This window comes from Anarhichas minor, unplaced genomic scaffold (assembly GCF_050575085.1).
Source record: "Anarhichas minor isolate MPS153535 unplaced genomic scaffold, ASM5057508v1 ptg000014l, whole genome shotgun sequence".
Lineage (NCBI taxonomy): Eukaryota > Metazoa > Chordata > Actinopteri > Perciformes > Anarhichadidae > Anarhichas > Anarhichas minor.
The window spans coordinates 8,644,132-8,666,840 of record NW_027466460.1 but is presented as its reverse complement, the minus strand read 5'-3'; the positions used below and the strand labels follow the sequence as shown (position 1 = coordinate 8,666,840).

General features: G+C 41.7%; 2 protein-coding genes across 3 annotated transcripts; one reads left to right on the top strand and one right to left on the bottom strand.

Moving 5' to 3' along the window:
* The first annotated feature begins 1,196 nt into the window (after positions 1-1,196).
* On the top strand, positions 1,197-10,200 carry psip1a (PC4 and SFRS1 interacting protein 1a). Of its 2 annotated transcripts, XM_076091344.1 has the most exons (17): positions 1,197-1,241; positions 1,450-1,539; positions 1,783-1,859; positions 2,428-2,566; positions 2,878-2,967; positions 3,318-3,416; positions 5,163-5,222; positions 5,326-5,386; positions 5,486-5,582; positions 5,810-5,984; positions 6,085-6,164; positions 6,331-6,386; positions 6,677-6,747; positions 6,992-7,093; positions 7,181-7,382; positions 8,795-8,891; positions 9,574-10,200. In XM_076091344.1, exons 2-17 carry the CDS (start codon positions 1,468-1,470, stop codon positions 9,602-9,604), a joined length of 1,509 nt encoding a protein of 502 aa, XP_075947459.1. In that variant the 5' UTR covers positions 1,197-1,241; positions 1,450-1,467; the 3' UTR covers positions 9,605-10,200. The 2 variants fall into 2 exon arrangements, with proteins under 2 accessions (XP_075947459.1, XP_075947460.1); XM_076091345.1 differs by lacking the exon at positions 3,318-3,416.
* Positions 10,201-10,358: 158 nt separating this feature from the next.
* On the bottom strand, positions 10,359-17,296 carry snapc3 (small nuclear RNA activating complex, polypeptide 3). The gene is made up of 9 exons (XM_076091346.1): positions 17,053-17,296; positions 16,267-16,350; positions 16,081-16,159; positions 15,893-15,997; positions 15,661-15,810; positions 15,476-15,558; positions 13,717-13,875; positions 10,680-10,787; positions 10,359-10,610 (listed from the first exon to the last, which is right to left on the bottom strand). The coding sequence occupies exons 1-9, from the start codon at positions 17,283-17,285 to the stop codon at positions 10,463-10,465; spliced, it is 1,149 nt and encodes a 382-aa protein (XP_075947461.1). The 5' UTR covers positions 17,286-17,296; the 3' UTR covers positions 10,359-10,462.
* Positions 17,297-22,709: the final 5,413 nt, after the last annotated feature.

Genomic DNA, 22,709 nt, shown 5'->3' with positions numbered 1-22,709 from the left:
TTGGTCGACAAAAATAAGGAATTTGGAGATATCAATTCAGGATCCAGAAAATTGTGACCACCATTATCCAGTAGTGTCTGACATTGAATAGACTTAATGATTAATCAAGGAAACAATTGTCATATTGAAAAAAAGTTCCCTTCCCTCTGGTGGTTTGTTAGATGCACTGTAGTAAATCACCGTTAAATACGGTCAAATAAGTTTTTAATGAGCATTCACACCAAACTCCATATCAAATGAAATAAAAAATCAAGAAGAGCAGAACGTGAGCTTGCTGTTTCTAATTCTTGCACTCTTGATAAACTTAATATGTTATTCCTTCATCTCGCCACTAGAGGTCCCTGAAGACCATCCAATTGGATTCCTAAATAATTCCATATTTTGTCCATAATGTTGTCCGTCAATCTTGTGAAATGTATGTCAATTATTAACACAGTCATACATAGATTACACAATTCATTGATTAAGAATTTGAGATTGAAGTGTAACAGAAGTGAACAAAGAAAATGCATTTCTTTACCAGGGATATCAGCCATGTTCTACATGTTGTTCTCACTGTCAGGCTGCACCATAGACTGTATATATGAATATATCACCGTATATATATACATATATATATATATATACATATATATATATATATACATATATATATATATATATATATATACATATGTATATATATGTATACATATGTATATATATGTATATATATATATATATATATATATATATATATATATATATATATATATGTATATGTATATAATACCCCCGGGCCTCAGCATCAGTACCAAGAGAGAGGAGCAGCTGCAGATCTCCCACTCTGATGCTTTTTTTAGGTACCAAGAACGTCCACGATTTGAGAGCGCATGCGTGGAAGTTGACGCCCCCTTTTTTCAAACACGTACGTAAACCAAAATGCCCGAGTAGACGAGCTTTGTATGTCAAGATGCTCAGCGCGGTTATTTTATTATAAATACTCACACACACGCACATATAAAATCCCCTTTGGCGTAATTATGACTCACTATAACTTCGCATGTATTTAGCATGTTCTTAAAGCGCCTTAAATAGTGTGGTTCTGCTTCGTAAAAAGTAAACAACACAAGTAACGAAGTGTTATTAGAATAGACTCCCCCCCCCGTCCTGCCATATAATGGTACAGTCTGTCGACGTCCTGCGCGGGAGCGGAAAACGTGCATCTGAGTGTTGGGGGAAAGGAGCGTTGTGTTTTCCTGGTAAGAATTTGTTCTGCAATAACACTTTACTGAAACATTATAATATAATATGCACCTTTATAGACGCCTGCACGAACTAGAGGTCGGTGAAGGGGGTTGTTGCACTGAATGGGTGTGTCCACGTTTTACATGCCTGAGTAGATGCTATTGATCAAGTGAATTGCAGAGCAAACGTGTGCATTGACTTCATTTTGTCTTCTTCTTGCAGCTTGGTAATACGTTCAGCATGACTCGAGATTGGAACCCTGGCGATCTGATCTTTGCCAAGATGAAGGGCTATCCACACTGGCCTGCCAGGGTAAGTCTCGATCTTAGGCAAATGTATTCATGTATAAAAAAAACCCATTTGATTACAATTAAACTTCTCAATAAAAACTCACGTGCAAAAACACCCGTCCAATAACTCCATAGACTTAAGAGGCACACAGACAGCAACTAAGCACACACCTGAGAAACGCTTTCAGTTTGCTTTCCTGTGTGGTTCTTTGTGTCGTTCGTGGCAGTAAGTCACTTTAAACTGTGTTCCTCATCCCTCTGCCAGATTGATGAAGTCCCAGACGGTGCTGTGAAGCCATCCAATATCAAGTTCCCCATCTTCTTCTTTGGCACCCATGAAACGTTAGTAACCGACTGCTAACAACCTTTCTTTCCTTTTTAGTTCGATGGGCTCGCAAAGAGAAAGTATTGCAGGAAATGAAGACAAACTTATATCCATTGTTTATATGTATTGTCTACTGTATTGCCATTATAAAATAAAATGATGTCCTAAATTCGTGTTGCACACGATACCGGCCCTCCGATACATGTGAACGTTTCATCGTTGTTCTAATTCCTCATGGGCTTGGCAGGAAGTGGTGAATGAAGCAGTTTGTTTCATTAGTTCAAGTGTAATTCTTTTGTATTATTTTAGAGTTTTTCGATCATATGCACTCTCATACAGTGAGTTCATAGCATTAGAATTATTTATAATAGTAAATGGCTGCTTATATGGATACAGTTTTCCCTATTGAGTTGTCATTGTGCTCTGTTGAAGGTGTTTCTCTAAATACATAAATGTCTGATGAGTGGCTGAATAGAGTTCCCTTTCTGTTGTGTCTGTGTGCTGCTGCTGCTCCATCTCACAGTAAACACACACGCACTGCACTTTTAATGGTTACAACATTCTGGATTATCTTCTTTCAAACAGAGCATTTCTTGGCCCAAAAGATATCTTTCCGTACCAGCTCAACAAAGAGAAGTATGCCAAGCCCAACAAGAGGAAAGGCTTCAATGAAGGATTGTGGGAGGTTGAGAACAACCCAAAAGTTGAGCTCACTGCACCCAAGGTACATGTCCCCTCCAAACACATTTTTCTGTACCGGTTATTTAGCCTCCAGATGTTGCCGTTAGCTTGGATTGACTGAACCTCAGATCCTGATATACCAGAGTTTGACAGTTTTATTGTGAGCGCGCTTGTCTTTACTTTTATCACTGATATTGTAGCCCAGGGCCACCAAAATGTTTTATATTTTTATTACTTTTAGCTACCTGAGAGAAGTTGGGCTGAACAAAAAAAAGAAGAAAAAAAAACTGGTTTGGCACTTCCAGTTATTGTGAATTTGTTTCATTTAACCAGTTGTTTGTGTTTGTTTTGAAGCCGCTGCCCTTTGAATCTTTCACTGGAAAGGATTCGGACAGCAGCCCAGAGGGAGAAGAGGAATCTGATGACAAGGGGATGAAACCCAAAGTAAGCTGCTCTTCTAATCTGTCATTCAGCAGTAAATATATTTACACAGTGGCTTCACTGCATTGACGTGCTACTGCTGTGTTGCTGTGCTGTCAGCTTCGGTCTTCTGTTGCTGTTTTACCTCTTTCTCCGATGTGTGTCTGCTTCATACTGAATTACATGTCACTGCAGTGTTGAAGTGTTGTTTTGTGTTAATACGTTAAAAAAAAAGGCTTGTGCGCTAAGAGTAGTGTGTGTGTGTGTGTGTGTGTGTGTGTGTGGAAGAGCAGGATACTCGCTAACCTTTCTCCCTTTCAAGACTTGTTTACACCACCACACTGCGTCCTATGCTGTGTCTTGGGTGCATTCAGGTTCCAGGAAGTGAGGCTGAGCAGGAGAATGAGAATGATGATGAGGAGGAGGAGGAGGAAGGGTCTCTGATCTCTGAGCAGGGTCCTCAGAACCAGGATGTACGTACTTTGCATGCTGGGAAAGGCGGCGCAGGTCGCCTCCCCCCTCTCCCTGTGGGAAAGCATGCGAGACTTGGTGGTTTTGTTCAATTGGTGGTTTGTTTCTGTTTGACTTCTTGTCGGCGGCCACAAACTTGAATGGGTGCTTGATGTTTTGATTAGAGTGCCTGGTCTGGGTTTTCTGTGTTGATGTCACTGAGGTGATTATTTCTGTCCGTCTCTGTGTTGCGTCTGTTAGGTCCGAACTTCTGGCCACAGAGAGAAATCGCCCCCCCCCCCCCCCCTCCTTCCTGCAGCCATGTGCTCTCAATCGCCTCCAAAACACAACAGCAGGTTTAAGTCAAAATCAAATGGATTTATTATCCAAGAAGCATAAAACAGATACAAACCGAATCACACTATTGATAACAAAACAAACATATAAAATGAAAGTGAGGCCCCGGCCGGGCCACACGACATACATGTCTGCCCCATGCTCAGGAGGAGGTCTGAATCTCTCCTGCCATTTCGAAGAGCCTTTGTCCCTCCAAAGTTACATTTCTCAGCTCATCGATCAGCTCATTGATTGGCTGAAGTCCAACAAGCCCCTCCTGGGCCGATGCCCCATTGTCACTCTTAACACCTCAGCCAGCCACTTTCACACAACCCCCCCCCCTCCCCCCGCTCCAGCACATTCCTCAAACCTGATCACACAGACACTCAAACACACTATTTGGTTCAAACTCCTACAAGTAAATACACTGTATCACATAATATCCATCATTAGGAGCTTTTAAAACTTAAATCCCTCACACTTCTAAACGCTATTTATGAATAACATCCGGTAGGCACAGCTTTGTCCTGGTCAAATTGATTTAGGTTTAGGACATGAACTGTTTGTGTGACGATGACAAAAAATATTTGGGGGGCGTGGGGTTTCTTCTCTGTTTTATCTCACCGAGACCACCCTGAAAACTTGTGTTATTGCTTTCCATTTCCAGCCTTTGCCTGTCCACACACTCACAAAGCTACTGTTTGCAATTGGTTGATGTTTTATTTTTGCATGGCTTTCTCTGTGCTTTGGAGAAAGGTAAGTTGTGACTCGTATGTATTTTGCTCAGGATGAGACGGACTCTTTTTCTTTTTTTTGTTTTACATTTTCCCCCCTTTTGTCTCTGCAATATTTAAATATTTCTTAAGTCATAAGCAGTGTCCCAATTCCTAACAATATACACAAAGTATACACAAAACTCAAGTATGAATTCTAAAAAGTGTGCTTTTTTTGTTAATGCAATTTCCCCAATGCGTAAACCAAATGGAACTGCTCACAGCTGCAAAGAAATTAAAATAAATTCAGAAACGGCTTCACAAAGACTTCAGAAACACAAAGTATTATCGTTACATTTTTGTCAGTATTGACGGTTAAGTATACAGATTTTTTTCTGTATAATAACTTCATACCCTGTATACTATAAATAGTATGTACCATGTTCGGAATTTGGTCACAGCCATTGTTAATGAAACACTGGCACATGTAATAACTGTGTAATATCACAGTTATTACACTAGATGGTGCTATTGAACCAGACATTTAAATTCAGCTTGTTAAGCAGAAGGTAAAAACACAGATCAAATTGTCCAAGAACGACTGAATTTATGCAAAGCTGACTGCTTTCATTTTAGCAGATGTTGTACCGAAGAGAACTATAAAGACAGAAGTCAAGATCATAGTGTGTGATGACGTTAACAAAAGGTGTCTCATTTTAGGGCTCGGCACAGAAAGAATCTACCGCTGTTCCTAAACCCAAGAGAGGGAGAAAGAAAAAGGTTGGTAGTGTGTATTAATGTGTTTACCTTCAGTGAGTATACAAGCTATGAAAATGCATTTCATAAGATGGTATGTTATCATCTTTCTTTTCTTTTTTTCCAGAGTGATGCTGAGCAGGAGACTGAAAAACACGATGCTCCTGTTAGTCCTGTTAGTCCCTCAGGTAGGCCGTATTTGCACTGTATCTGATTTTGAATTTTTGTCATTCAGCTCTGCATGTGCATAAACTGGATTTAGAATGTGTGTGTGTTTTTGTGACCAGGTGCAGAAGTTCCTAAACGAAGAGGCAGGAAACCCAAAAGTGAGAAGTTACTTTTGCTCCAGCAGCAGCAGGACCAGCAAGGCTCAGGAAGTGAAATGTAACTACATGAAAATGAACATAAAACGTACACACAATGGAAAATGCTCACATACGTGTGTGTTTCTTGTACTCCACCTTTGCTCGGGTGGCGGGCCTTGAATTATCTGATCCTACAAGGAAGAATGAATGCTTATATTCTTTAGTTTTGATCACAAGTTTGTCAAATTGGCACTGTAGAGGGAGCTGACCCTTAGCCTCTTATCAGACCCTTTCTCTCACATTTAGGGACACTGCCGAGTCAGAGAGAAAGAGAAAGAGGGCAGCAGAGGACAAGTCCAAGAGTGGAGACGAGGAGAAGAGAAAGAAGGAGGACAGCAAAGGAAAGGAAGCAGAGGTGAAGGAGCCTGAAGCCAAGAAGAAGAAGAAGGACGACAGCTCCTCAGGCTCCGACGATGAAGAGGCAGGCGTCGAGTCCAGCACGATTCCTCCTTTTCAGAAATTTGTGTGAACAGTCGGTGTGATGCTTTCATGCGCATGATTTTGATATCTTTTAATCTCAGAAAAACAAAGGCAGAAAGAAACACCAAAACTCCGAAATGGACAAAGATGTGCGACGACGGAAAGCCGATGAATTAAGAGAGTACGTATTCATACGAAACCCAATATAGAAAAAAAAACATGAATAACAAAGTACAATCATCAGCTTATCATGTTGACTCTATTTATAACACTATTTAAGATGTAAACTTAGCATTAGCAGAGGCATAGATATATGTCTGACATGGTTTGGTTATTCTGTCTTGCAGGCCAAACAAAGATGATGGGAAGAAAAATGAGGAGAGGACAGGAGTCAAGAAAAAGGGTGAGTGCTGTAGTTCAAACATCAAAATGCAATCCTGAAATCTCCCTGTTAGAATTTAATTACATAACAGGTATTCAGATTACGGTCGTCTGTGCAGCTGAAAACAGGGGAAAAGTCTGAGCTTTATTCACAATACAACGCTGTAGCCCAAAAACCCAAATTTAAAAAGCTGTTGCGTTTCCCGAAACATGTTTTTGAAACGGAAATCATTCTTAAATCCACACTTACGTTGGATTAAGAACGTTTAGTTAAGCGAGACCATTTCCATCATAATGTTTTCTTTTCCACAGAAATGTCAACTGAGTTGAAGCTCCAGAGACTCCACAGTGAAATCAAGATCGCACTGAAAATAGACAACCCTGTAAGTCGGATCATAAACGCATCACGTCAACGTTCTCCTCTGACAACTTTGCAAATCAATGTTTTCTTCATATTCCCCTTCATGCACTAAACTAACAAAACCGTCTTTGCATTTTGCTTCGGATTGTTTCATCCACGTTTGTCCATTCATCTAAATGTAAACTTCTAAATGCCTTCACGTCTTTTTATTTTTACTTTTTCTTGCTTCACTCTTGTCCACGGCCCTCCTGCTCCCGCCTCACCAGGACGTGAAGAAGTGCTTGGACGCATTAGACGACATCGGTGCGCTTCAAGTGACAACCCAGCACCTGCAGAAGCACAGTGAACTCATCGCCACCCTCAAGAAGGTACGCCGTCCACAATCCAGCTAAAGTACGACTGTTTTCAAGTTGAACCAATCAAAACCCACGCTCGTTGTTTAATCCGTCTTCTAGATCCGCAGATTCAAGGCCAGCCAGGACATCATGGACAAGGCCACCATGTTGTACAACAAGTTCAAGAGCATGTTTCTGGTTGGAGAAGGCGACTGTGTGCTCAGCCAGGTGCTCAACAAGTCTTTAGCTGAACAACGGCAGCACGAGGAGGCCAAGAAAGGAGCGCTGAAGAGAGTGGAGCAAGCCAAGGAAAACAACTCGGGTACTTTTTTTTTTTTTTACTATCGTACGGCAAGTACTTTTGGTGTACAAATACCATTTGTTCAGTAAGTTTAAGAACAAATTCGAAATTTCAGACGTAATAGTTTTCTCCGTGAAGAAATGACTGTGGGTACATACGATACACTTAAGACCTCTTATCACCTAAAATGATGACACACTGATAATTGTCAGATGTTCCGGATTTAGTTTTTATGCCAATGTAACAAGCTATTATTAATTCTGCTTAAACTCGGGTTATTTAAGGGACCTTTGCTATTTTACTCGAGCTGCTTGTTTCTAGTGCTGGTCACATGGGTGAGTGGTTCAACAAAAAAGGGTGAACGAGTAAAGAGTTTGATCACCAGAAGTATTTGTGAATCCTTGAGACTTCGGCTCCCTCTGTATGCGTTGTTCACCGCTGCTGCAGTATAACCTGTTAAAATGAATTTTCATCAGGACACACTTTGTGTCTGTGGTGTTACAGAATCTTTCTAAACCGGCTTTAGTATTTTTCTGGTCAGAGTTTCAGTCCATACAGCTATTTACCCAGCTGTTCATGATTTCATTGGACACATTTAGGTCGGTGTAAATGTCAATCCCGAGCCATGTTAAAGAAATGTACTTCACCCAGAAAGTACCTCCATGGTGATCAGAGGATCAGAAATCGGAGAGAGGTTTTGAATAATTGCAGTAAACGGAGGCCGCCTTGAACCGCAAAACTATATCAAAACACTCTCTAATCCGAGTCTCATCCGAGCTGAGTACTTCCCAAACACTTCTCTAAAACCTTACTATTAAAAACACTTCTCTCACGCTCCAGACTTGCAAGGTGCAAGCGTGCTGGTTATCATAATTTATGATATTTATAATATTCATATGTAAAACAAAATAGAGCTGGCAGTACTTCAGCACATGGCAGCTGGTACAGTGAGAGATGGCTCGGTCAGGTGATAGAAGTTATGTCATAATGCGTGCCTGCTGGTTATTGGTTATATTACCAACCGAGTCAAATATGAAAACCAGACAACAGAGACATTGAAGCTTTTAGTTTCCTCTATCCTCCCAGGAGGACATCATAGGATCACTGTGGTTAACATTCTTAGTAGAAACACGTCCATGCTCTATTGACTCACTTTATCTGTGTACGTGCTACACTTTCACTTAAAATCGTCTCTGTGAAAGGTCTCTTTCTACAGCAAGCCATGCCAAATGGATGGAAAATCATGTTGATGCCATTTAGGACCGGAGCTCAGCATGTGCCATCACATGCTCCTGCGAGTTCTCCTCTCTGCAGTGTTTTAGGTCTGGGGTGATGTTCTGTCTGACTGAGCCTGTGTCTCTCTCTCTCTCTCTGTCTGTCTGTCTGTCTGTGTCTCTGTCTGTCTCTGTCTGTCTGTGTGTGCACCACAAAAGACAAGATGACAAATGGTGATATCGGCCCCGAAGAGAAGAGGCAGGACGCAGAGAGAGAGAGGCCTCTTGAGGACACCTCGGTGGGAGAAAATCACAGGTAGTTCACCCAACACATGCACACCTGCGACATCGGTGCAAATCTATTTTGTTCTATCTCTGTTTTTATGCCTCTGTGCCGCCGACCACATTATGCTTTACGGGTAGTCCGTCCCATTCTGATACAACTGCGAAGCTATAATTCCAGTTTTAATATATGAAGAAAATAACAGTTGCAGTATAAAAGCAAGAACATACAGGCATAGAGAAGAAACAATATCTTTAAGTATAATGCTGGCTTTACGCTATGTTTTTCTTATTGTTTGCAAATCCCATATTAGTCTGTCACTCAGTTGCCACAAGCCCACCATGAATCTTATTTTAAAGATTTTAAGTTACATATTTTGAAAGGGTCAGTCATTTTCTAAAAGCTCTGGGTATTGTAGTTTTCAGCAAATGTTACTCAAACTGCAGTAAACCGTGCTTTTGTTAGGGACTATTTTACGGTGTGGATTAATACACATTTGGTGCTCTAGGGAGTAGTTAAGTGTCGGGACACAATGTATGTGGCCATGTGGGATTGACTCAAGGTGAACTACAGCAACCATGTTCATTGAACTGAAAGTGTGGCTCATTAATGTTTTTTTAATATCTTTCGGACAACAGCAGCAGCTTAGTAAAAGAAGCTGCTACACCACACTGCTGATACTGCCTTAACCCATTTCTTCATTTTCTGACTGTAGTGCCCCAAAGGCTCAGGAAGAGTCCGCTTGAGTGTCCTACGTGCCCGGAGGAAAGAAGACATTTGCTGCTTTGTTCAAACCGGGCTGACCAACGGTCCAGCTCCTTTTGATGACTAATAGTGATCACTGGTTTCCACTCCCCAGATAGACTGACTGCCATTTTTACTTTGTGTAATATTTACCTTTTTAAGACACAATCTGTCACACCTGTTGAATTTGAGTAATGACTGTGTAAAGAGTTAGAAATAGATCTGCAGCACTTTGACCTTAGAGACATGATTAGTACCAACTGGTCCTATTTCTCACTGGTGGAGTAGATGGCTTTTCATGTCCTCGATCATTGCATATGCATTTAAATAGTTTGACATTAAGAGAATCTACAGTTCGATCTTAACTTCACTTACAGTGTATTGAAGTACAGATGCTTAGTTGTAGTTAGAAGTGCCATTCCCGTGTTCAATAATATTGGCTACATTAACATTTTTAAAGATTTCCAGTTTGCCAAAGTTTTCTCAAACATGTTCAAGTGTCTTGTTTTAAAAGTTTCATTTTTAACGTAGATGTAAATAAGAGTATTTTTGTGCCCGTCTGTTTCAGCATCCAATAAAAAAGTAGTGCAGAAAATAATCCTTTTGTCTTTTTAATCTTATATTCTCAATGATTGCATGAAGATCATGTGGCAGTCTTAAACATTGCTGTTGTGGTTGTACAGAACAACTCAAAGATCTTTCTCTATTGATGAAGTTAGATTTTTATAATTAATAAATGTTAGTTGATTTCAAACAGTCAGTAAAAATGTTTATTTTGAAACAATATATACATTTCTCTTTGAGATATAAAACATTCTATTACGCAGCATAAATAAGTGATCTGATCCAAAGAAAAGAAATTAGTTGAATGCACCACGGTCCACATAGGGATAGGCCATGAAATCTCCCATCTTGTTGCCTTGAGCGTCATAGTGCAGCATTCGGAAGCACTTGTCACAGAAGAGACACGGGTCACTCGCAGCAAACTGGTCGTTGGTTGTGAGCCACCTGGAAAGAGTCGGGGATGGTAAACTCGTGTTCACAGTTTGAGAATACCAGAGCACTTTTTTGACCCACCTGCCGATGTAGACGTGGCACACGGCACACTTCTGGGTGGTGACCCTGTGCTTGTGTGAGAGAAGTGGGTACAGCTTCTTGTCCAGGCAGTCGTTGGCATGGGTCAGTCTGCAACGTGTACAAAAAGAGGGAACATTCGTTTAGAGCCTGAGATGTGACACATCTGTGTCCTGTGTGATATTAAGAGCGGCTTTCATGAAAACAGTAAATCACCTCGGATAATTACGATTTCTTTTTAAATCGAGCTAGAAAGTCTTGTGAGAGCAGTCAGATCCTGTCCGACAACGAAGGGCTTCATTTCAAAAGGTTGCAGTCCTAAAGCAGACATTCAGAGAGGGTCGTGTTGCAGGCCATGTATAATTGTTGTGGCGGTGAAGTTTATTTAGGTAGAGGGCATGTTCAGTGGCTTGATCATGCCATTTCCCATACCAGCATGTGCTTCCAATGCAAAACAAGCAGCCAATTCATGTCATGGCAGCAAGAAAAAAAGGTTCTTGGACTGTCAGTGAAGACAACAAATACTTGTACAAGTGTCTAGGTGTATCTCATAATGGCATTAGATATTGTCAATTTTAACATTGTTGTGATGAGCAAGCAGCACAAGTTAATCAAGGTGGACAGAAGTATGCGTTAAGTTTGACTAATGAACATGGTATTTATGTCAATATTCCCACGTGACCGATGAGAGAGCGTGCATTAAAGCGGTCACGACGTAGGCTGTAGAACAAGATGTCAACAGTCTCCAGCCGTGCTAGAGGTTGTAGACTAAACAGATGTCAACCTGCGGGTGGCACTCGAGTAAAAATTCCTCAAAGTCATTAGGTTTCATTGACGATGAAATATAAATTAATCTTGTATATGTAGAGATATTTCACTGGGGCCACTCAGAGGGAAATCATTTTAAAGGAACAGTATGTAGCATTTAGGAGGATCTATTGGAAGTAATGCAATATAATAATAAGTGTTTTCTTTAGTGTGTAATCACCTGAAAATAAGAATTGTTATGTTTTCATTACATCAGAATGATGTAATGACGTTTATATCTACACACAGCGCAGGTCCTCTTCACAGAGCCGGCCGCCATGTTTCTACAGTAGCCCAGAACGGACAAACCAAACAGTGGCTCTAGAAAGAGCCATTCACGTTTTCGTGTCTGCCAACCGTGGTTCTGCTACACGTTTGGCACAAGGGAGAAGATTCAGTTGGATGAAAGTTGCAACCTCACTGCTAGATGCCGCCAAATCCTACACACTACACACCATTAAAACTAACTTCATAACCAAAATTGAAGGAAAAAAAAACACATCAATTACTTCGTGTTGTGGAGACGAGGGCACAGAAACTGGAATAGAACTGGGAAATATCAGGCGTCGGTTGGAGGGTTGTGTTTCTTAGGCTGTGTGTCCATTAGGGCTGCACAATTATGGCCAAAATCATAATCACGATGATTTTGATCAATATTGCGATCACGATTATTTATCACGATTATTCATTAATTTTAGGGACATCTTTTTATTGCACTTTCACGTTTAAATGAACAAGAACACTGCTTCCACTTCCATTGTTGTGCTACATTCTGGCTAATGCATCAGGCACAGTGCATCTCGTAGAAGGAAAATATAAATAAAATAGTATCAACACTTTTCACCCAAAATTAAATCAACAGAGCACTGCTTTCACTTCCATGTTGTGCTACATTCCAGCTAATGTACGTCTTTGCATCAAAATAACACTTATACGGTTCTTATTCACCTGAAGAAAATTTTTACCCAAAATAACTAACTAAAAATAAATATGCCATCGCAGAAATAATTGCGCGAGGGGATCACGTATCTCTTGTCTAGTGTCTTGACCATTTTTCTGAAGCCTTCATTGCGCACAGTATTTATTGTACACATGTCTTTGGCCAAATGAAATGCGATTGCATCCGTTATTTCAGTGTGTCTTTGGGAGGTGGATGGATACGCTGTCGCACTATGCAGGGTCGCTGTTATGGTTTTCTGGGTTGACGTTGGACATGGACGGAGATTCAGTGAGGTAACGTTAGCTTTGGCCTTAATGCATTCGTCGTACTGTGGTTTGTGGTGATTTTTCAGGTGGTTGAACAAGTTAGTTGTATTGCTATGCGGCGCAGACACAACTCTAACGCACTCTGTGCATATGATTTGTTCTTGGTTAACATCACTTGCCCTAAATCCAAAAAACTTCCAGACAACGGATGATAATCCTTGTCGAGAGGCTAGCTCCTCGCCTTCTGCTCCTGACATTTGATTGACCTTTCACACGACACCCGTGACCGTCTGCTCTCTGTTCTGTTGTCTGTCTCTCTACTCTTCTACTAATACCGGAGTCGACTGCAGACAGAACTTTCTTTCAGGCTGCCGCTGCAGCGTGCGCGCATGACACCTCCCATCTCGTTCTCCCCCTAGTGGTTGGCTGACTGTTAGTTGAGGAAGCGCTTGATTCGATATGTAACAGAGCACGCATTTAAACGTCAATATCGCTGACGATCATGCTCATTTAATTGTGGCAGCCAAAATCGTGATCGCGATTCAAATTCGATTAATCGTGCTGCCCTAGTGTCCATATAGCGTTTTTCTGCTATACATTTTAGACGAGCACATAAACTCTCTCCACATTAAGATCGAATGCAAAAAGACTCAGCCTCCCTCTGCATGGAGGATTCCACTGCCTTGATTCTCATCGTGCAGAGTCTCAAACACTTCCTGCTCAAAATACACCGAGCCTTTTGTCAGTGTTGTTGGTGCCGCTATCCTGATCTGCGTGACGTTATTGCATTCAGTAAATTATTTTAACAAGTAGCTGTTACTAATTATTTACAGATTTTAAATTGATTTGGAAAGATTCATAAAATCATACTTCCCATGTCTTAGCATTTTTAAGACTTCTGAACGACTGATTTCAGGCATTTTAATACCAATGGAGGCCTTATTTGTAGATGAATGTATTCAATGCCTTTTAAGACTTTTTAAGGATCCGCGGGAATCGTGAAAAATCCGGAAAGCACAGCACTGACCTGACGTCTGTGATGATGACGAGATGTTCGCAGTCTCCCTGATGACAGTAGAGGTACGGGAAGCCCACTTTGACTTTCAAACCGGCAAATCTCGTGTCTTCCATCTTGGCTTGGCTGTAGGGTGGGAAGTTGTGGGACTTTGCCCATTCAATGACAGTCCTGTAGCATAAACACCCAGAAGGGACATTATCAAAGACAGGTCTGTTTATTTTAAAGTTACATCAAAACTTCCAGTATCTGGTATCTTTTGAGCTGTTCATTTGGAGAATATGTTTTTGTTGTTTTATGGTCACACATTATTTCTCCAACAATGCTTTCCCTAGTGAGGATGGAAGTTCAATGTTCTGCCCCAAATATTACTGACCACTCCCTTTGATCTACTTGTGAGCATGATTCATAATTTTAGTAAATGTGGCTGTAACTCTGGTAAACAAGGGGCCACGGCTTCAATGAAAACCCTCTAAACCAAGATGTCCGTGTTCAATCAGAAGCTGATCGCATGAGCTGCAGTGTTAACAGCGCCACAGTGTTATTTACAAAGAACATATTTTTGTTGAACTTTTGTCGATTTCACTCATGGCCTGCAGATAGATATGGTGTTATTGCACACAGGCTATTAACTAAAACACAGCAGGACCTTTTGATGAGGGTTCACAGGTTCTAGAATCACTAAACGGAAAAGGTTAACAGAAAGCCACATTCCTCTTGCACGCTAAGGTCGCAACAACACACTAAAATGAAATAAATCAAATATTATGCTATTACATACTGGGCCTATAATGTTAGACACCAAAATACGATAATACTCCATTCACTGGAAATTGATTTTGGGAAGAAAGTCTGCACTTGTGTGTCGGTGTATCCTTAAAACTTTGGAGAGAGCCAGGCTAGCTCCAGTCTTTATGCTAAGCTAGCTAATCACTGTAACTCCTGCTTGAACCACAAATATGAGAGCAGTATCAAATCTTCTCCTCTTGGAAATAAAGGGATTCTCAAGGACCAGTGTGTTGAATTTGGTGGCATCTAGGTGTAAGGTTGCATTATCTTGGATTTTTTTTTTTTCAACCGATGATGATATTAGGCTCGTTCGAGATGAACTGCACCTCGCCTGGAAAGTGGACGAGAGCAGGCAGCAGCAGCAGCAGCAGCAGCAGCATTGAATGTTTACAATAAGGCGGATCTAGCCTGCATTTTATCAGAGGTGGTGAAGTTAACTTTTTTGTGAACAAGCCACACGATGGTGACATGTATGCCTGACCAGAAGTGTTTTCTGTTCATTTTGGTTTTATAGGGCAGGTCGATTTTTTTTTTCTCTTTAAATATTATAACTTTATTCTCATTAAACTGCGACTTTATTCAAGTAATATTACAACTTTTTTCTCTCAAAATCTCACGACTTAATCTTCGACATCTTGAGAAAACAATGTGCAGGAAGTTTTAAACGTCAGCAGAAATCTTGCTGAAACAATATTAAAGTCCAGGGGTTTATAAATCAATAATATCATTGACATGAATAGGTGCCACATGCATATTTAAAAGAGGTTAAAGACACAAAAAGAAAACAGAAGAGAAAATTACGCCTACATCTGTGTTGACTCAGCAGAGAGGACAATAAATGAGAATTGATCTACAGGAGAATAAATATTGGAAAGCAACACAGAATGCCCGAGGGCCTTACTGCATTATATTAAATTATATTTTGAATTGTCTCCTGACTTTTGTTTTCACATTTCCACCATAAATTGGCGGAAAAACTTACATGCTGATGTCCTGACACTCGGGGTATCGCATGTCGGTATAGAAAACTCCTTCGAAGAAGAAGAAAGCTGACTTGTAAAGATCCTGAAATAGAAAACATGAAAATAGATACGTCTAATGTAAAGTTCTTATACAGAGAGGTTCAGATATTGCTTGTGATTTCAGATGAACTGTACACGTGCTCACTTTGCTGATGAACTCTGGAGCCATGTCCGGCGTGTTGCTGAACTCTCCACACACTTGCAAGTCGCTGACACAGCAGATGGCATCCCTGAGCTCTGCCAAGCTGTGGGAGCCCGTCATCAGCAGAGTTATGTGGGGTCTGGCAGTGCTAAACTGGGGGGGTGGTGGAAGGAAAATGTCAGTACCAAGGAGAATAACATTGTCATATTTGGAGGTGAGAGCGGTAAAAGCTCACGTTCTCAAAAGTAACCGAGTAGTAGACGTTGATAGTTAGAATGACTTCCCCTTCAGGCACCACGTCAACCACGGCCTCTGGTTTCCTACCGACAGTTAAACGCTCCTGTAAAACACAGAGAGAGTATATTATATGAAGATGACACGTGTCGGTGCGGTGCAATATCTCGTTTCCTGCAGTGGACCCACCAGTTCATCCGCGTAGAGGTCGTGTCTGTTCTTGCTGACTTTTAGAGAAGCTCTGTAATCTTGTCTTTTTTTTCTTTGTCTGTTAAAAACAAATCACAGAGCACTCCATTATTTTTTTTTGTTTTACCTGCTCGTTGGTTTATCCGAGACACAATATAAACAGTGACGGTTGAGGGAGAATCATACTCGAGTGTTCTCAGCGTTGAGTCCGGAGGAACAACTTCTGTGTCCGGCTGCTGATCCTCAGGATGGCAGCGAAGTGAATCGGGACTTGAAAGGAAAAACATGAGAGAGCTTCATGTAATGAAATACTGCCAAAGGAAGCCTTTAATTAAGGCATTAGTAATAATAACTCAATAATAGTATATCACTATATAACCACACAATAAGCAAGCACAGTGACAGTCGACACACAAACGGTAACTGTCTCATTGCATCCGTCTTCTCTATTTAAGGAGCAAAGCTATGGAAGGTCTACCAGCTATATTGTTTTTAGTAGACGTACTAAATGGCTAAAAGAGAAACAGCACTGTTCTCACACCTAACACCCCTGTAGACACACCTGTATTTTGTATGTTTGTGTTCGTATTTCAACTTTTTTTAAGTCCCCTGTGTAGCAGGTGTTGCTAATTGGCGTTTCGCGACAAGCCGTAAACAAAGTGCAGCTGGTCCTTCTTAGTAAGTTACCATTCTAATGCTACCGTGATGTCCACATAAAATAAACACATTACTCTGAAATGGGACATTGTGCATAAATGTGTTTAAATGTTTCAACATTGTGCTTTCGTTTTTGATACTTTTAGTATACGTTGATGTTAACACTGTGGTATTTGTACTTGTAGAGAGACGGGAAAAGGGAAGAGCCGCTGGGAGAAACATTTTCATGAGACACAACACGTGTTCTCTCTTTGTAAACTGTTGCTAAATGTGAGCTAACGAGGCTCACCGTGGAGCTTACGTTGGTGTGACTACCTGCAGATGGACTTGAGGTCGCTCAGGGTCTCCGCACTGATCCCCATCTCCGCAGCGAAGTTGGCGTCAAACGTGTCCTCGTCTTCCTGCTGATAGGAGTAGTTACTCGGCTTCAGTCTGTTCAGCCACTCGTTTCTGAAAGAACCTATGTGAAATATTTTGGTGTTAACGTCAGCGTATTCGTATTCTGGGATGTTTGTGTTCGGGTCTGTCGATGGATCGGGCGCCGCCATTTTTTCCCTGAATGACTAGATTATGAGCGTTGAGGATTATGGGTAATGTAGTTTTTACGAGAAGCAGCATCAGGGCAGTGTGGAGGCTTCAAAAATAAAAACGGCAATTAAAAAAAAAAAGAGAATTGCAATACATTTCCTTTGGCCCTTCTTGTGCTAATTTCACAAAATGCAGTTATGTACTCACTCAGAAAAAGAGCAAGTAATTAGAATTAAATATATTGTAGCGACCCTGTACAGTAACACAGTGATTTTCAACCGCTGTGCCGCGGCACACCAGTGTGCAGTGAGAGATCGCCAGGTGTGCCGTGGGAAAATGTCCAATTTCACTTAATGAGTCCAAAAAAATATTATTTAGTTGTTGCAAATGCTTTGCCATTGTTGAGCGTCTGAGCTGCAATATAGTGGCTGACTAAGTAATAAATACTCTTCCATGTCAGTGGGTGGCAGTAGGTAGCGCAGTAATGGCCGTGTTCATTTAGGACGGTAGAATGAAATGACGCGCGGGAGAGGATGCGGTGACAAGACGGAACAGCGATGGAGAAATATTTGAAAAGGAAAAATGCAGACTCTGAACTGGGCCCTGGACAAAATAACCCAGATGAAAAGCCTAGTAAGGATCAACACATTTAGAGACTTGTCATTAAATTGTCAGCATATTTTGCTAACTCCAGATATTAATGAACTGGCAGCCAAGAAAAGATGCCAGACATCTGGCTCTGGTAGCCTACATATGCATAAAATAATGTAGCCTACCTGTAAGAGCCAAATTCAGCAAATTCAGCGCTTTTACATCACTCCGCGAGCAGAATTCACTCTCGCGCGAGCAAAAGTCGCTCGCGAAGCTTAAACCTGCTCGCTCGCGAAGCTTAAACCTGCTCGCTCGCGAAGCTTAAACCTGCTCGCTCGCGAAGCTTAAACCTGCTCGCTCGCGAAGCTTAAACCTGCTCGCTCGCGAAGCTTAAACCTGCTCGCTCGCGAAGCTTAAACCTGCTCGCTCGCGAAGCTTAAACCTGCTCGCTCGCGAAGCTTTAGCCTGCTCGCGAAGCTTTTGCCTGCTCGCTCGCGAAGCTTTAGCCTGCTCGCTCGTGAAGCTTAAACAGGCACCACTGGTGTGCCGAGACTGGGTCCGCCCACTTACTGTCAAAAAGAAAAACTACTCACAAGCGAGCAGGAAAAAGACTCGCGACTTTTGCTCGCGCAAGAGTCAAAGATTAGGTACTCAAACGGCTGACTGATAGCTGGAATCGGCTCCAGTGGAGCCAGTTTAGTGACCCGATTTGGCCTACCAGTCATCTGACACATAGTACGGGTTTTAATATGCATAGAAACATCCTTTTTCATTCGTGGCCAGAAGAAATGGCGAAAAACCTGGTCATAGGTTTTCCGGACACCCAAATGCCCTGACCCATCATGAGCAAGTCTTAACACATGACCACGAAGCTTGGCTGGAATGACAACTTGAAAAATGGGATCCCCAACAAAATCCTCACCATGGGGCACCCACTTCCTCACTAAAATACCATCCTGAAGAAGGTAGCCCCTGGAAACATGTTTCACCTCACCAACTGACAGCACTGATCCAAACAACTCCTTCAAGGCTGGATCTGCTCTCTGTTCATTCTGCAGATCACTACGAGACACAGACAAAGGAAAATCAGGTAAACACGGCAAATTTTTCTCCACTTCTCCATCTACCTCCTTTGATTCAGCACAACTCATCAATCGAGTAACCGCACATGCAGAGAAAACTTCGGGGAAGTTTACAGCACTCTCATCAGGCTGTTCTGAGGCTGAAGGAAAGGGAGTGACTATCAGAGGAGGAGGCACATCTGCCCACACACGACTGTCAGCCAGGTCGTTACCCAAAAAGATGTCAATCCCTTCCACTGGTAACGCTGGTCTCACCCCAATAGGAACTCTGCCCTGCACCAAGCCACAGTCTAGATTCAGCATATGCACCGGGACAAGCAACACCCTCAACCCCATTCCTCGCATCAGGATTTTATCCCCTGTATCTGTCTCATCTGAAAACGAAAAAATGGAGTCTCGAACATAGGAGTTGACAGCACCCGTATCCCTCAAAATCTTAACATGCACCTTAATGTCACTACCAGTCTGTGTTACAAACCCTTCTGAGACAAAAGGCCAATAGGACTCATCTGGGCCTCCAACCACGCCAGATTCTGCATGCCCACCATGCCACACTCCCACAGGACCAGGAACGCTTACAACCAGTGCAGCAGGTTTTAGCCGCCCACCTCCAGCCTGCTGCCTCCTATCCCTAAGTATTGGACATTCCTGTTTCCAGTGGCCTGCCTCACGGCAGTAATTGCACATATTTTCTCCCATTTCAGGCGCTCCGTGAGGTGCCCCACCTGGAAAACCCCCGAAGCAACCAGATGACTTAACACCTCCATCATCCTCCCACACAGGCTCACCGAGCCAGCTTTTATGAATGAGCGCATACTCATCAGCCAATCCCCGCAGCCTGGGCAGCAGTTGTAACCTTACGCTCAGTAAGATATGTGGCAACACGGCTGGGCAGAGAGTTCTTAAACTGTTCCAAGACGACCAAATTACACAAACTTTCAAAATCACTAAGATCAGAAGATGTACACCAACGATTGAAATTATTTGTCAGCTCCCTCACAAACTCCATATGAGACTGGTTGAACCTTTTTTCCAACATCCTAAAACGCTGTCGATATGCTTCAGGAACCAACTCATATGCCTTCAGTACAGCATTCTTGACTGATTTATAAGTTAGATCATTATCTAAAGGAGTTCTCGCACCAGTGGTGTTGCCAGCAAAGAAAATCCTTCAGGAACTGAGTCGGATGAAAATGGGCTGGGATGACGACTTACCAGAAAAGGTCAAACAACAGTGGACAGATTGGTTGGCAAAACTTCCCAATCTAAAGGACTTCAAAGTCAACCGGTGCATCAAACCACCAGCATTTGGAAATCCTACATACGCACAGTTGCACCACTTTGCGGATGCAAGTGAGGAAGCTTACGGGACGGCTAGCTACTTACTGTTGTGGAACGAGAGAAATCAAGTTCACTGCACATTCATGATGGGGAAGGCCAGAGTGGCTCCTTTAAAGCAACCTACCATCCCACGGATAGAGCTGACGGCAGCAACAGTCGCTGTGAAAATGGACAAGCTGGGGAGAAAAGAGCTACAGTCGGAGGTATCCAATTCTGTATGTTGGAGCAGGGAATACTCGCCACAGCTCCAGGAACGGCAAAGATGGTCAAGAGCATCGAGAAACTTCACTCTGGGAGACATCGTTCTTCTAGTGGATGACTCTGCTCCAAGAAACTCTTGGGTCATGGGGAAGGTCATTAAGGCACTTCCATTACATTACATTACAGTCATTTAGCAGACGCTTTTATCCAAAGCGACTTACAATAAGTGTATTCAACATCGGTTTTCGAGAGAACAACTAGTCACCAGAAGTAATAAGTGCATGTCCTTTCCTCAAACAAGCATCTAAGAGCATAAACCAGAGCCAACGTACAGTGCAGAAACAAATGAATGCAATAAGTGCCACAAACTAATATAAAAACAATAAGTGCAATAAGCTAGTATGAATACAATAGATGATTCCAGACCACAAAGGACTTGTTCGTCAGGTCTGCATAAAGACAAGGACTAGTGTTTTACACAGGCCCATTACAAAGCTGTGTCTGCTTTTGGAAGACGAACAGTGCTAAAGACTGAGCAACAGTGTAGGAGTCTGTTATCTGCCTTATATCGTTATTTTGTGAGAATGTTCCTTTACAGTACATGGCTCTCTTAATTTAAGTTAGGTAATTGTTAAAATGTTAAATCTTGAGAACAATTAGGGGCCGGTGTGTAAGAGCCAAATTCAGTTTGCTGTTAAATATTCACTTGTATTTACATGTTTAACTTTAATCACATCTGTTTCAACTTTGAATGTTACAAGGATGTTGTTATAATTTGTTATAGTAAGAAATACATGTAAGTGACAGACTACTGTCACTTTAAGGACACTTTGCGACAGTTAGTTATACGGTTAGGAGTAATACCTGAAGCAGAGTGGAGCCGCACAGTTTTCCGACCGTGTTATGAAACGTGTTGTGAAACGTGTTATGGACTGTGTTATGAAACGTGTTATATGAAACGTGCTATGTGGATTAACCTGTGGATCATTAAAGTGTGTCGAGGTAATCAGGGTACTTTTAGGAATAAAGGAAGTCGTTTCACTAACTTGTACGAAGGAAATTGGATCAATAAAAACACATATTGCTTTCATCTACGAGCGGTGTCGGTGTGAGCTATGTGCTAAGGACCAGAAACTCGCGTCAACTTAAGGTTTACATTGTGCTAAAGATTTGGACGCTACACTACCTAAACATGTATTCTTTTTGCACTTTGTCCAATATCCCTTCTATCCTGTTTATTAAATGGTGACTCTATTTGGCCCTCAACGTAGTCACAATTTCTTATTTTGGCCCTCTCTGTGATTGAGTTTGATACCCCTGGCATATATGCTATATTATGCTAAAAGGTGTAATTTTGTAACTTTTTTGGTTGTTGGTTGCAGGCTGTCACTTCCCTCTCTCTGGCCAATCACGGGACGCACTGTACACGTTGGTCAAGGTGCGTGCCTGTGATTGGTAGAGCAGAGGGGAGGAGGGGGTTACCTGTTCTGTTCGGGAGCTACCTGTTCTGTGTTGGGAGCTAGTCAAAGTCGTTAGACCGCAACCAACAAAGAAGAGAGTTGTTGAGACCTGTAAAAAGACCGTTAATGCTCGCTGGAGTTGCTCGGCACTATTGTTGACGGTTTGTGTTAATAAACCTCTTGCAAGGACTTCACTCTGTCTCCGAATCGTAAGTGGAACATTACAATATTATAATATGACTTTAAAGTCACACAATAACCACATGCACATCATATTAATTGTTTGAGTGATGTAAATGTTTTCAATTTGCTGGTGAAAGCTTTTTACAACTCATTCAGATCCTTTTTATGACATTCAATAATAGTAATAGCGTCATAAAGAAGCTTCATAGACACTTGAGAGTGCAGAGCAGCTACGGAAACAACCAAACCACCGGAATTAAAGAGTTAGACAGGGACATCACATGCATGCAAGTAACCAGAAATGTTAACCAAATCTACGTAAAACATGCCTTGTGCTGTCAGAATGAAGTTAACCCAGTATGCACTGGACATGGAGCAGCGCGAGGAATTTATCCCAGAAGGCATCTGGTAATTTGTGATGGTAAATCCTTTCCTCTGCCTCCGCTCCCAATTGTTCCTCCAAGTGGAAGTAACTACATTTAGTGACGAACTTAAGTACATTTATTTATCTTAAGTACAATTTTGACAAACTTACTTGATTATTTCCATTTACTGATTACTTTATTATTCTACTTCACTTCGCTTT

Bases quoted from the DNA above. Each gene is read 5' to 3' on its own strand.
- snapc3 (XM_076091346.1), bottom strand. From the start codon at position 17,285: ATGGCGGCGCCCGATCCATCGACAGACCCGAACACAAACATCCCAGAA. The intron at 13,876-15,475 runs GTAAGTTTTTCC...TTTATGCTACAG, and splicing joins GAGTGTCAGGACATCAGCAT to GACTGTCATTGAATGGGCAA. The intron at 10,788-13,716 runs GTCAGTGCTGTG...TACACGTTGCAG, and splicing joins GTCATCATCACAGACGTCAG to ACTGACCCATGCCAACGACT.
- psip1a (XM_076091344.1), top strand. From the start codon at position 1,468: ATGACTCGAGATTGGAACCCTGGCGATCTGATCTTTGCCAAGATGAAG. The intron at 6,387-6,676 runs GTGAGTGCTGTA...TCTTTTCCACAG, and splicing joins GACAGGAGTCAAGAAAAAGG to AAATGTCAACTGAGTTGAAG. The intron at 7,383-8,794 runs GTACTTTTTTTT...GCACCACAAAAG, and splicing joins AGCCAAGGAAAACAACTCGG to ACAAGATGACAAATGGTGAT.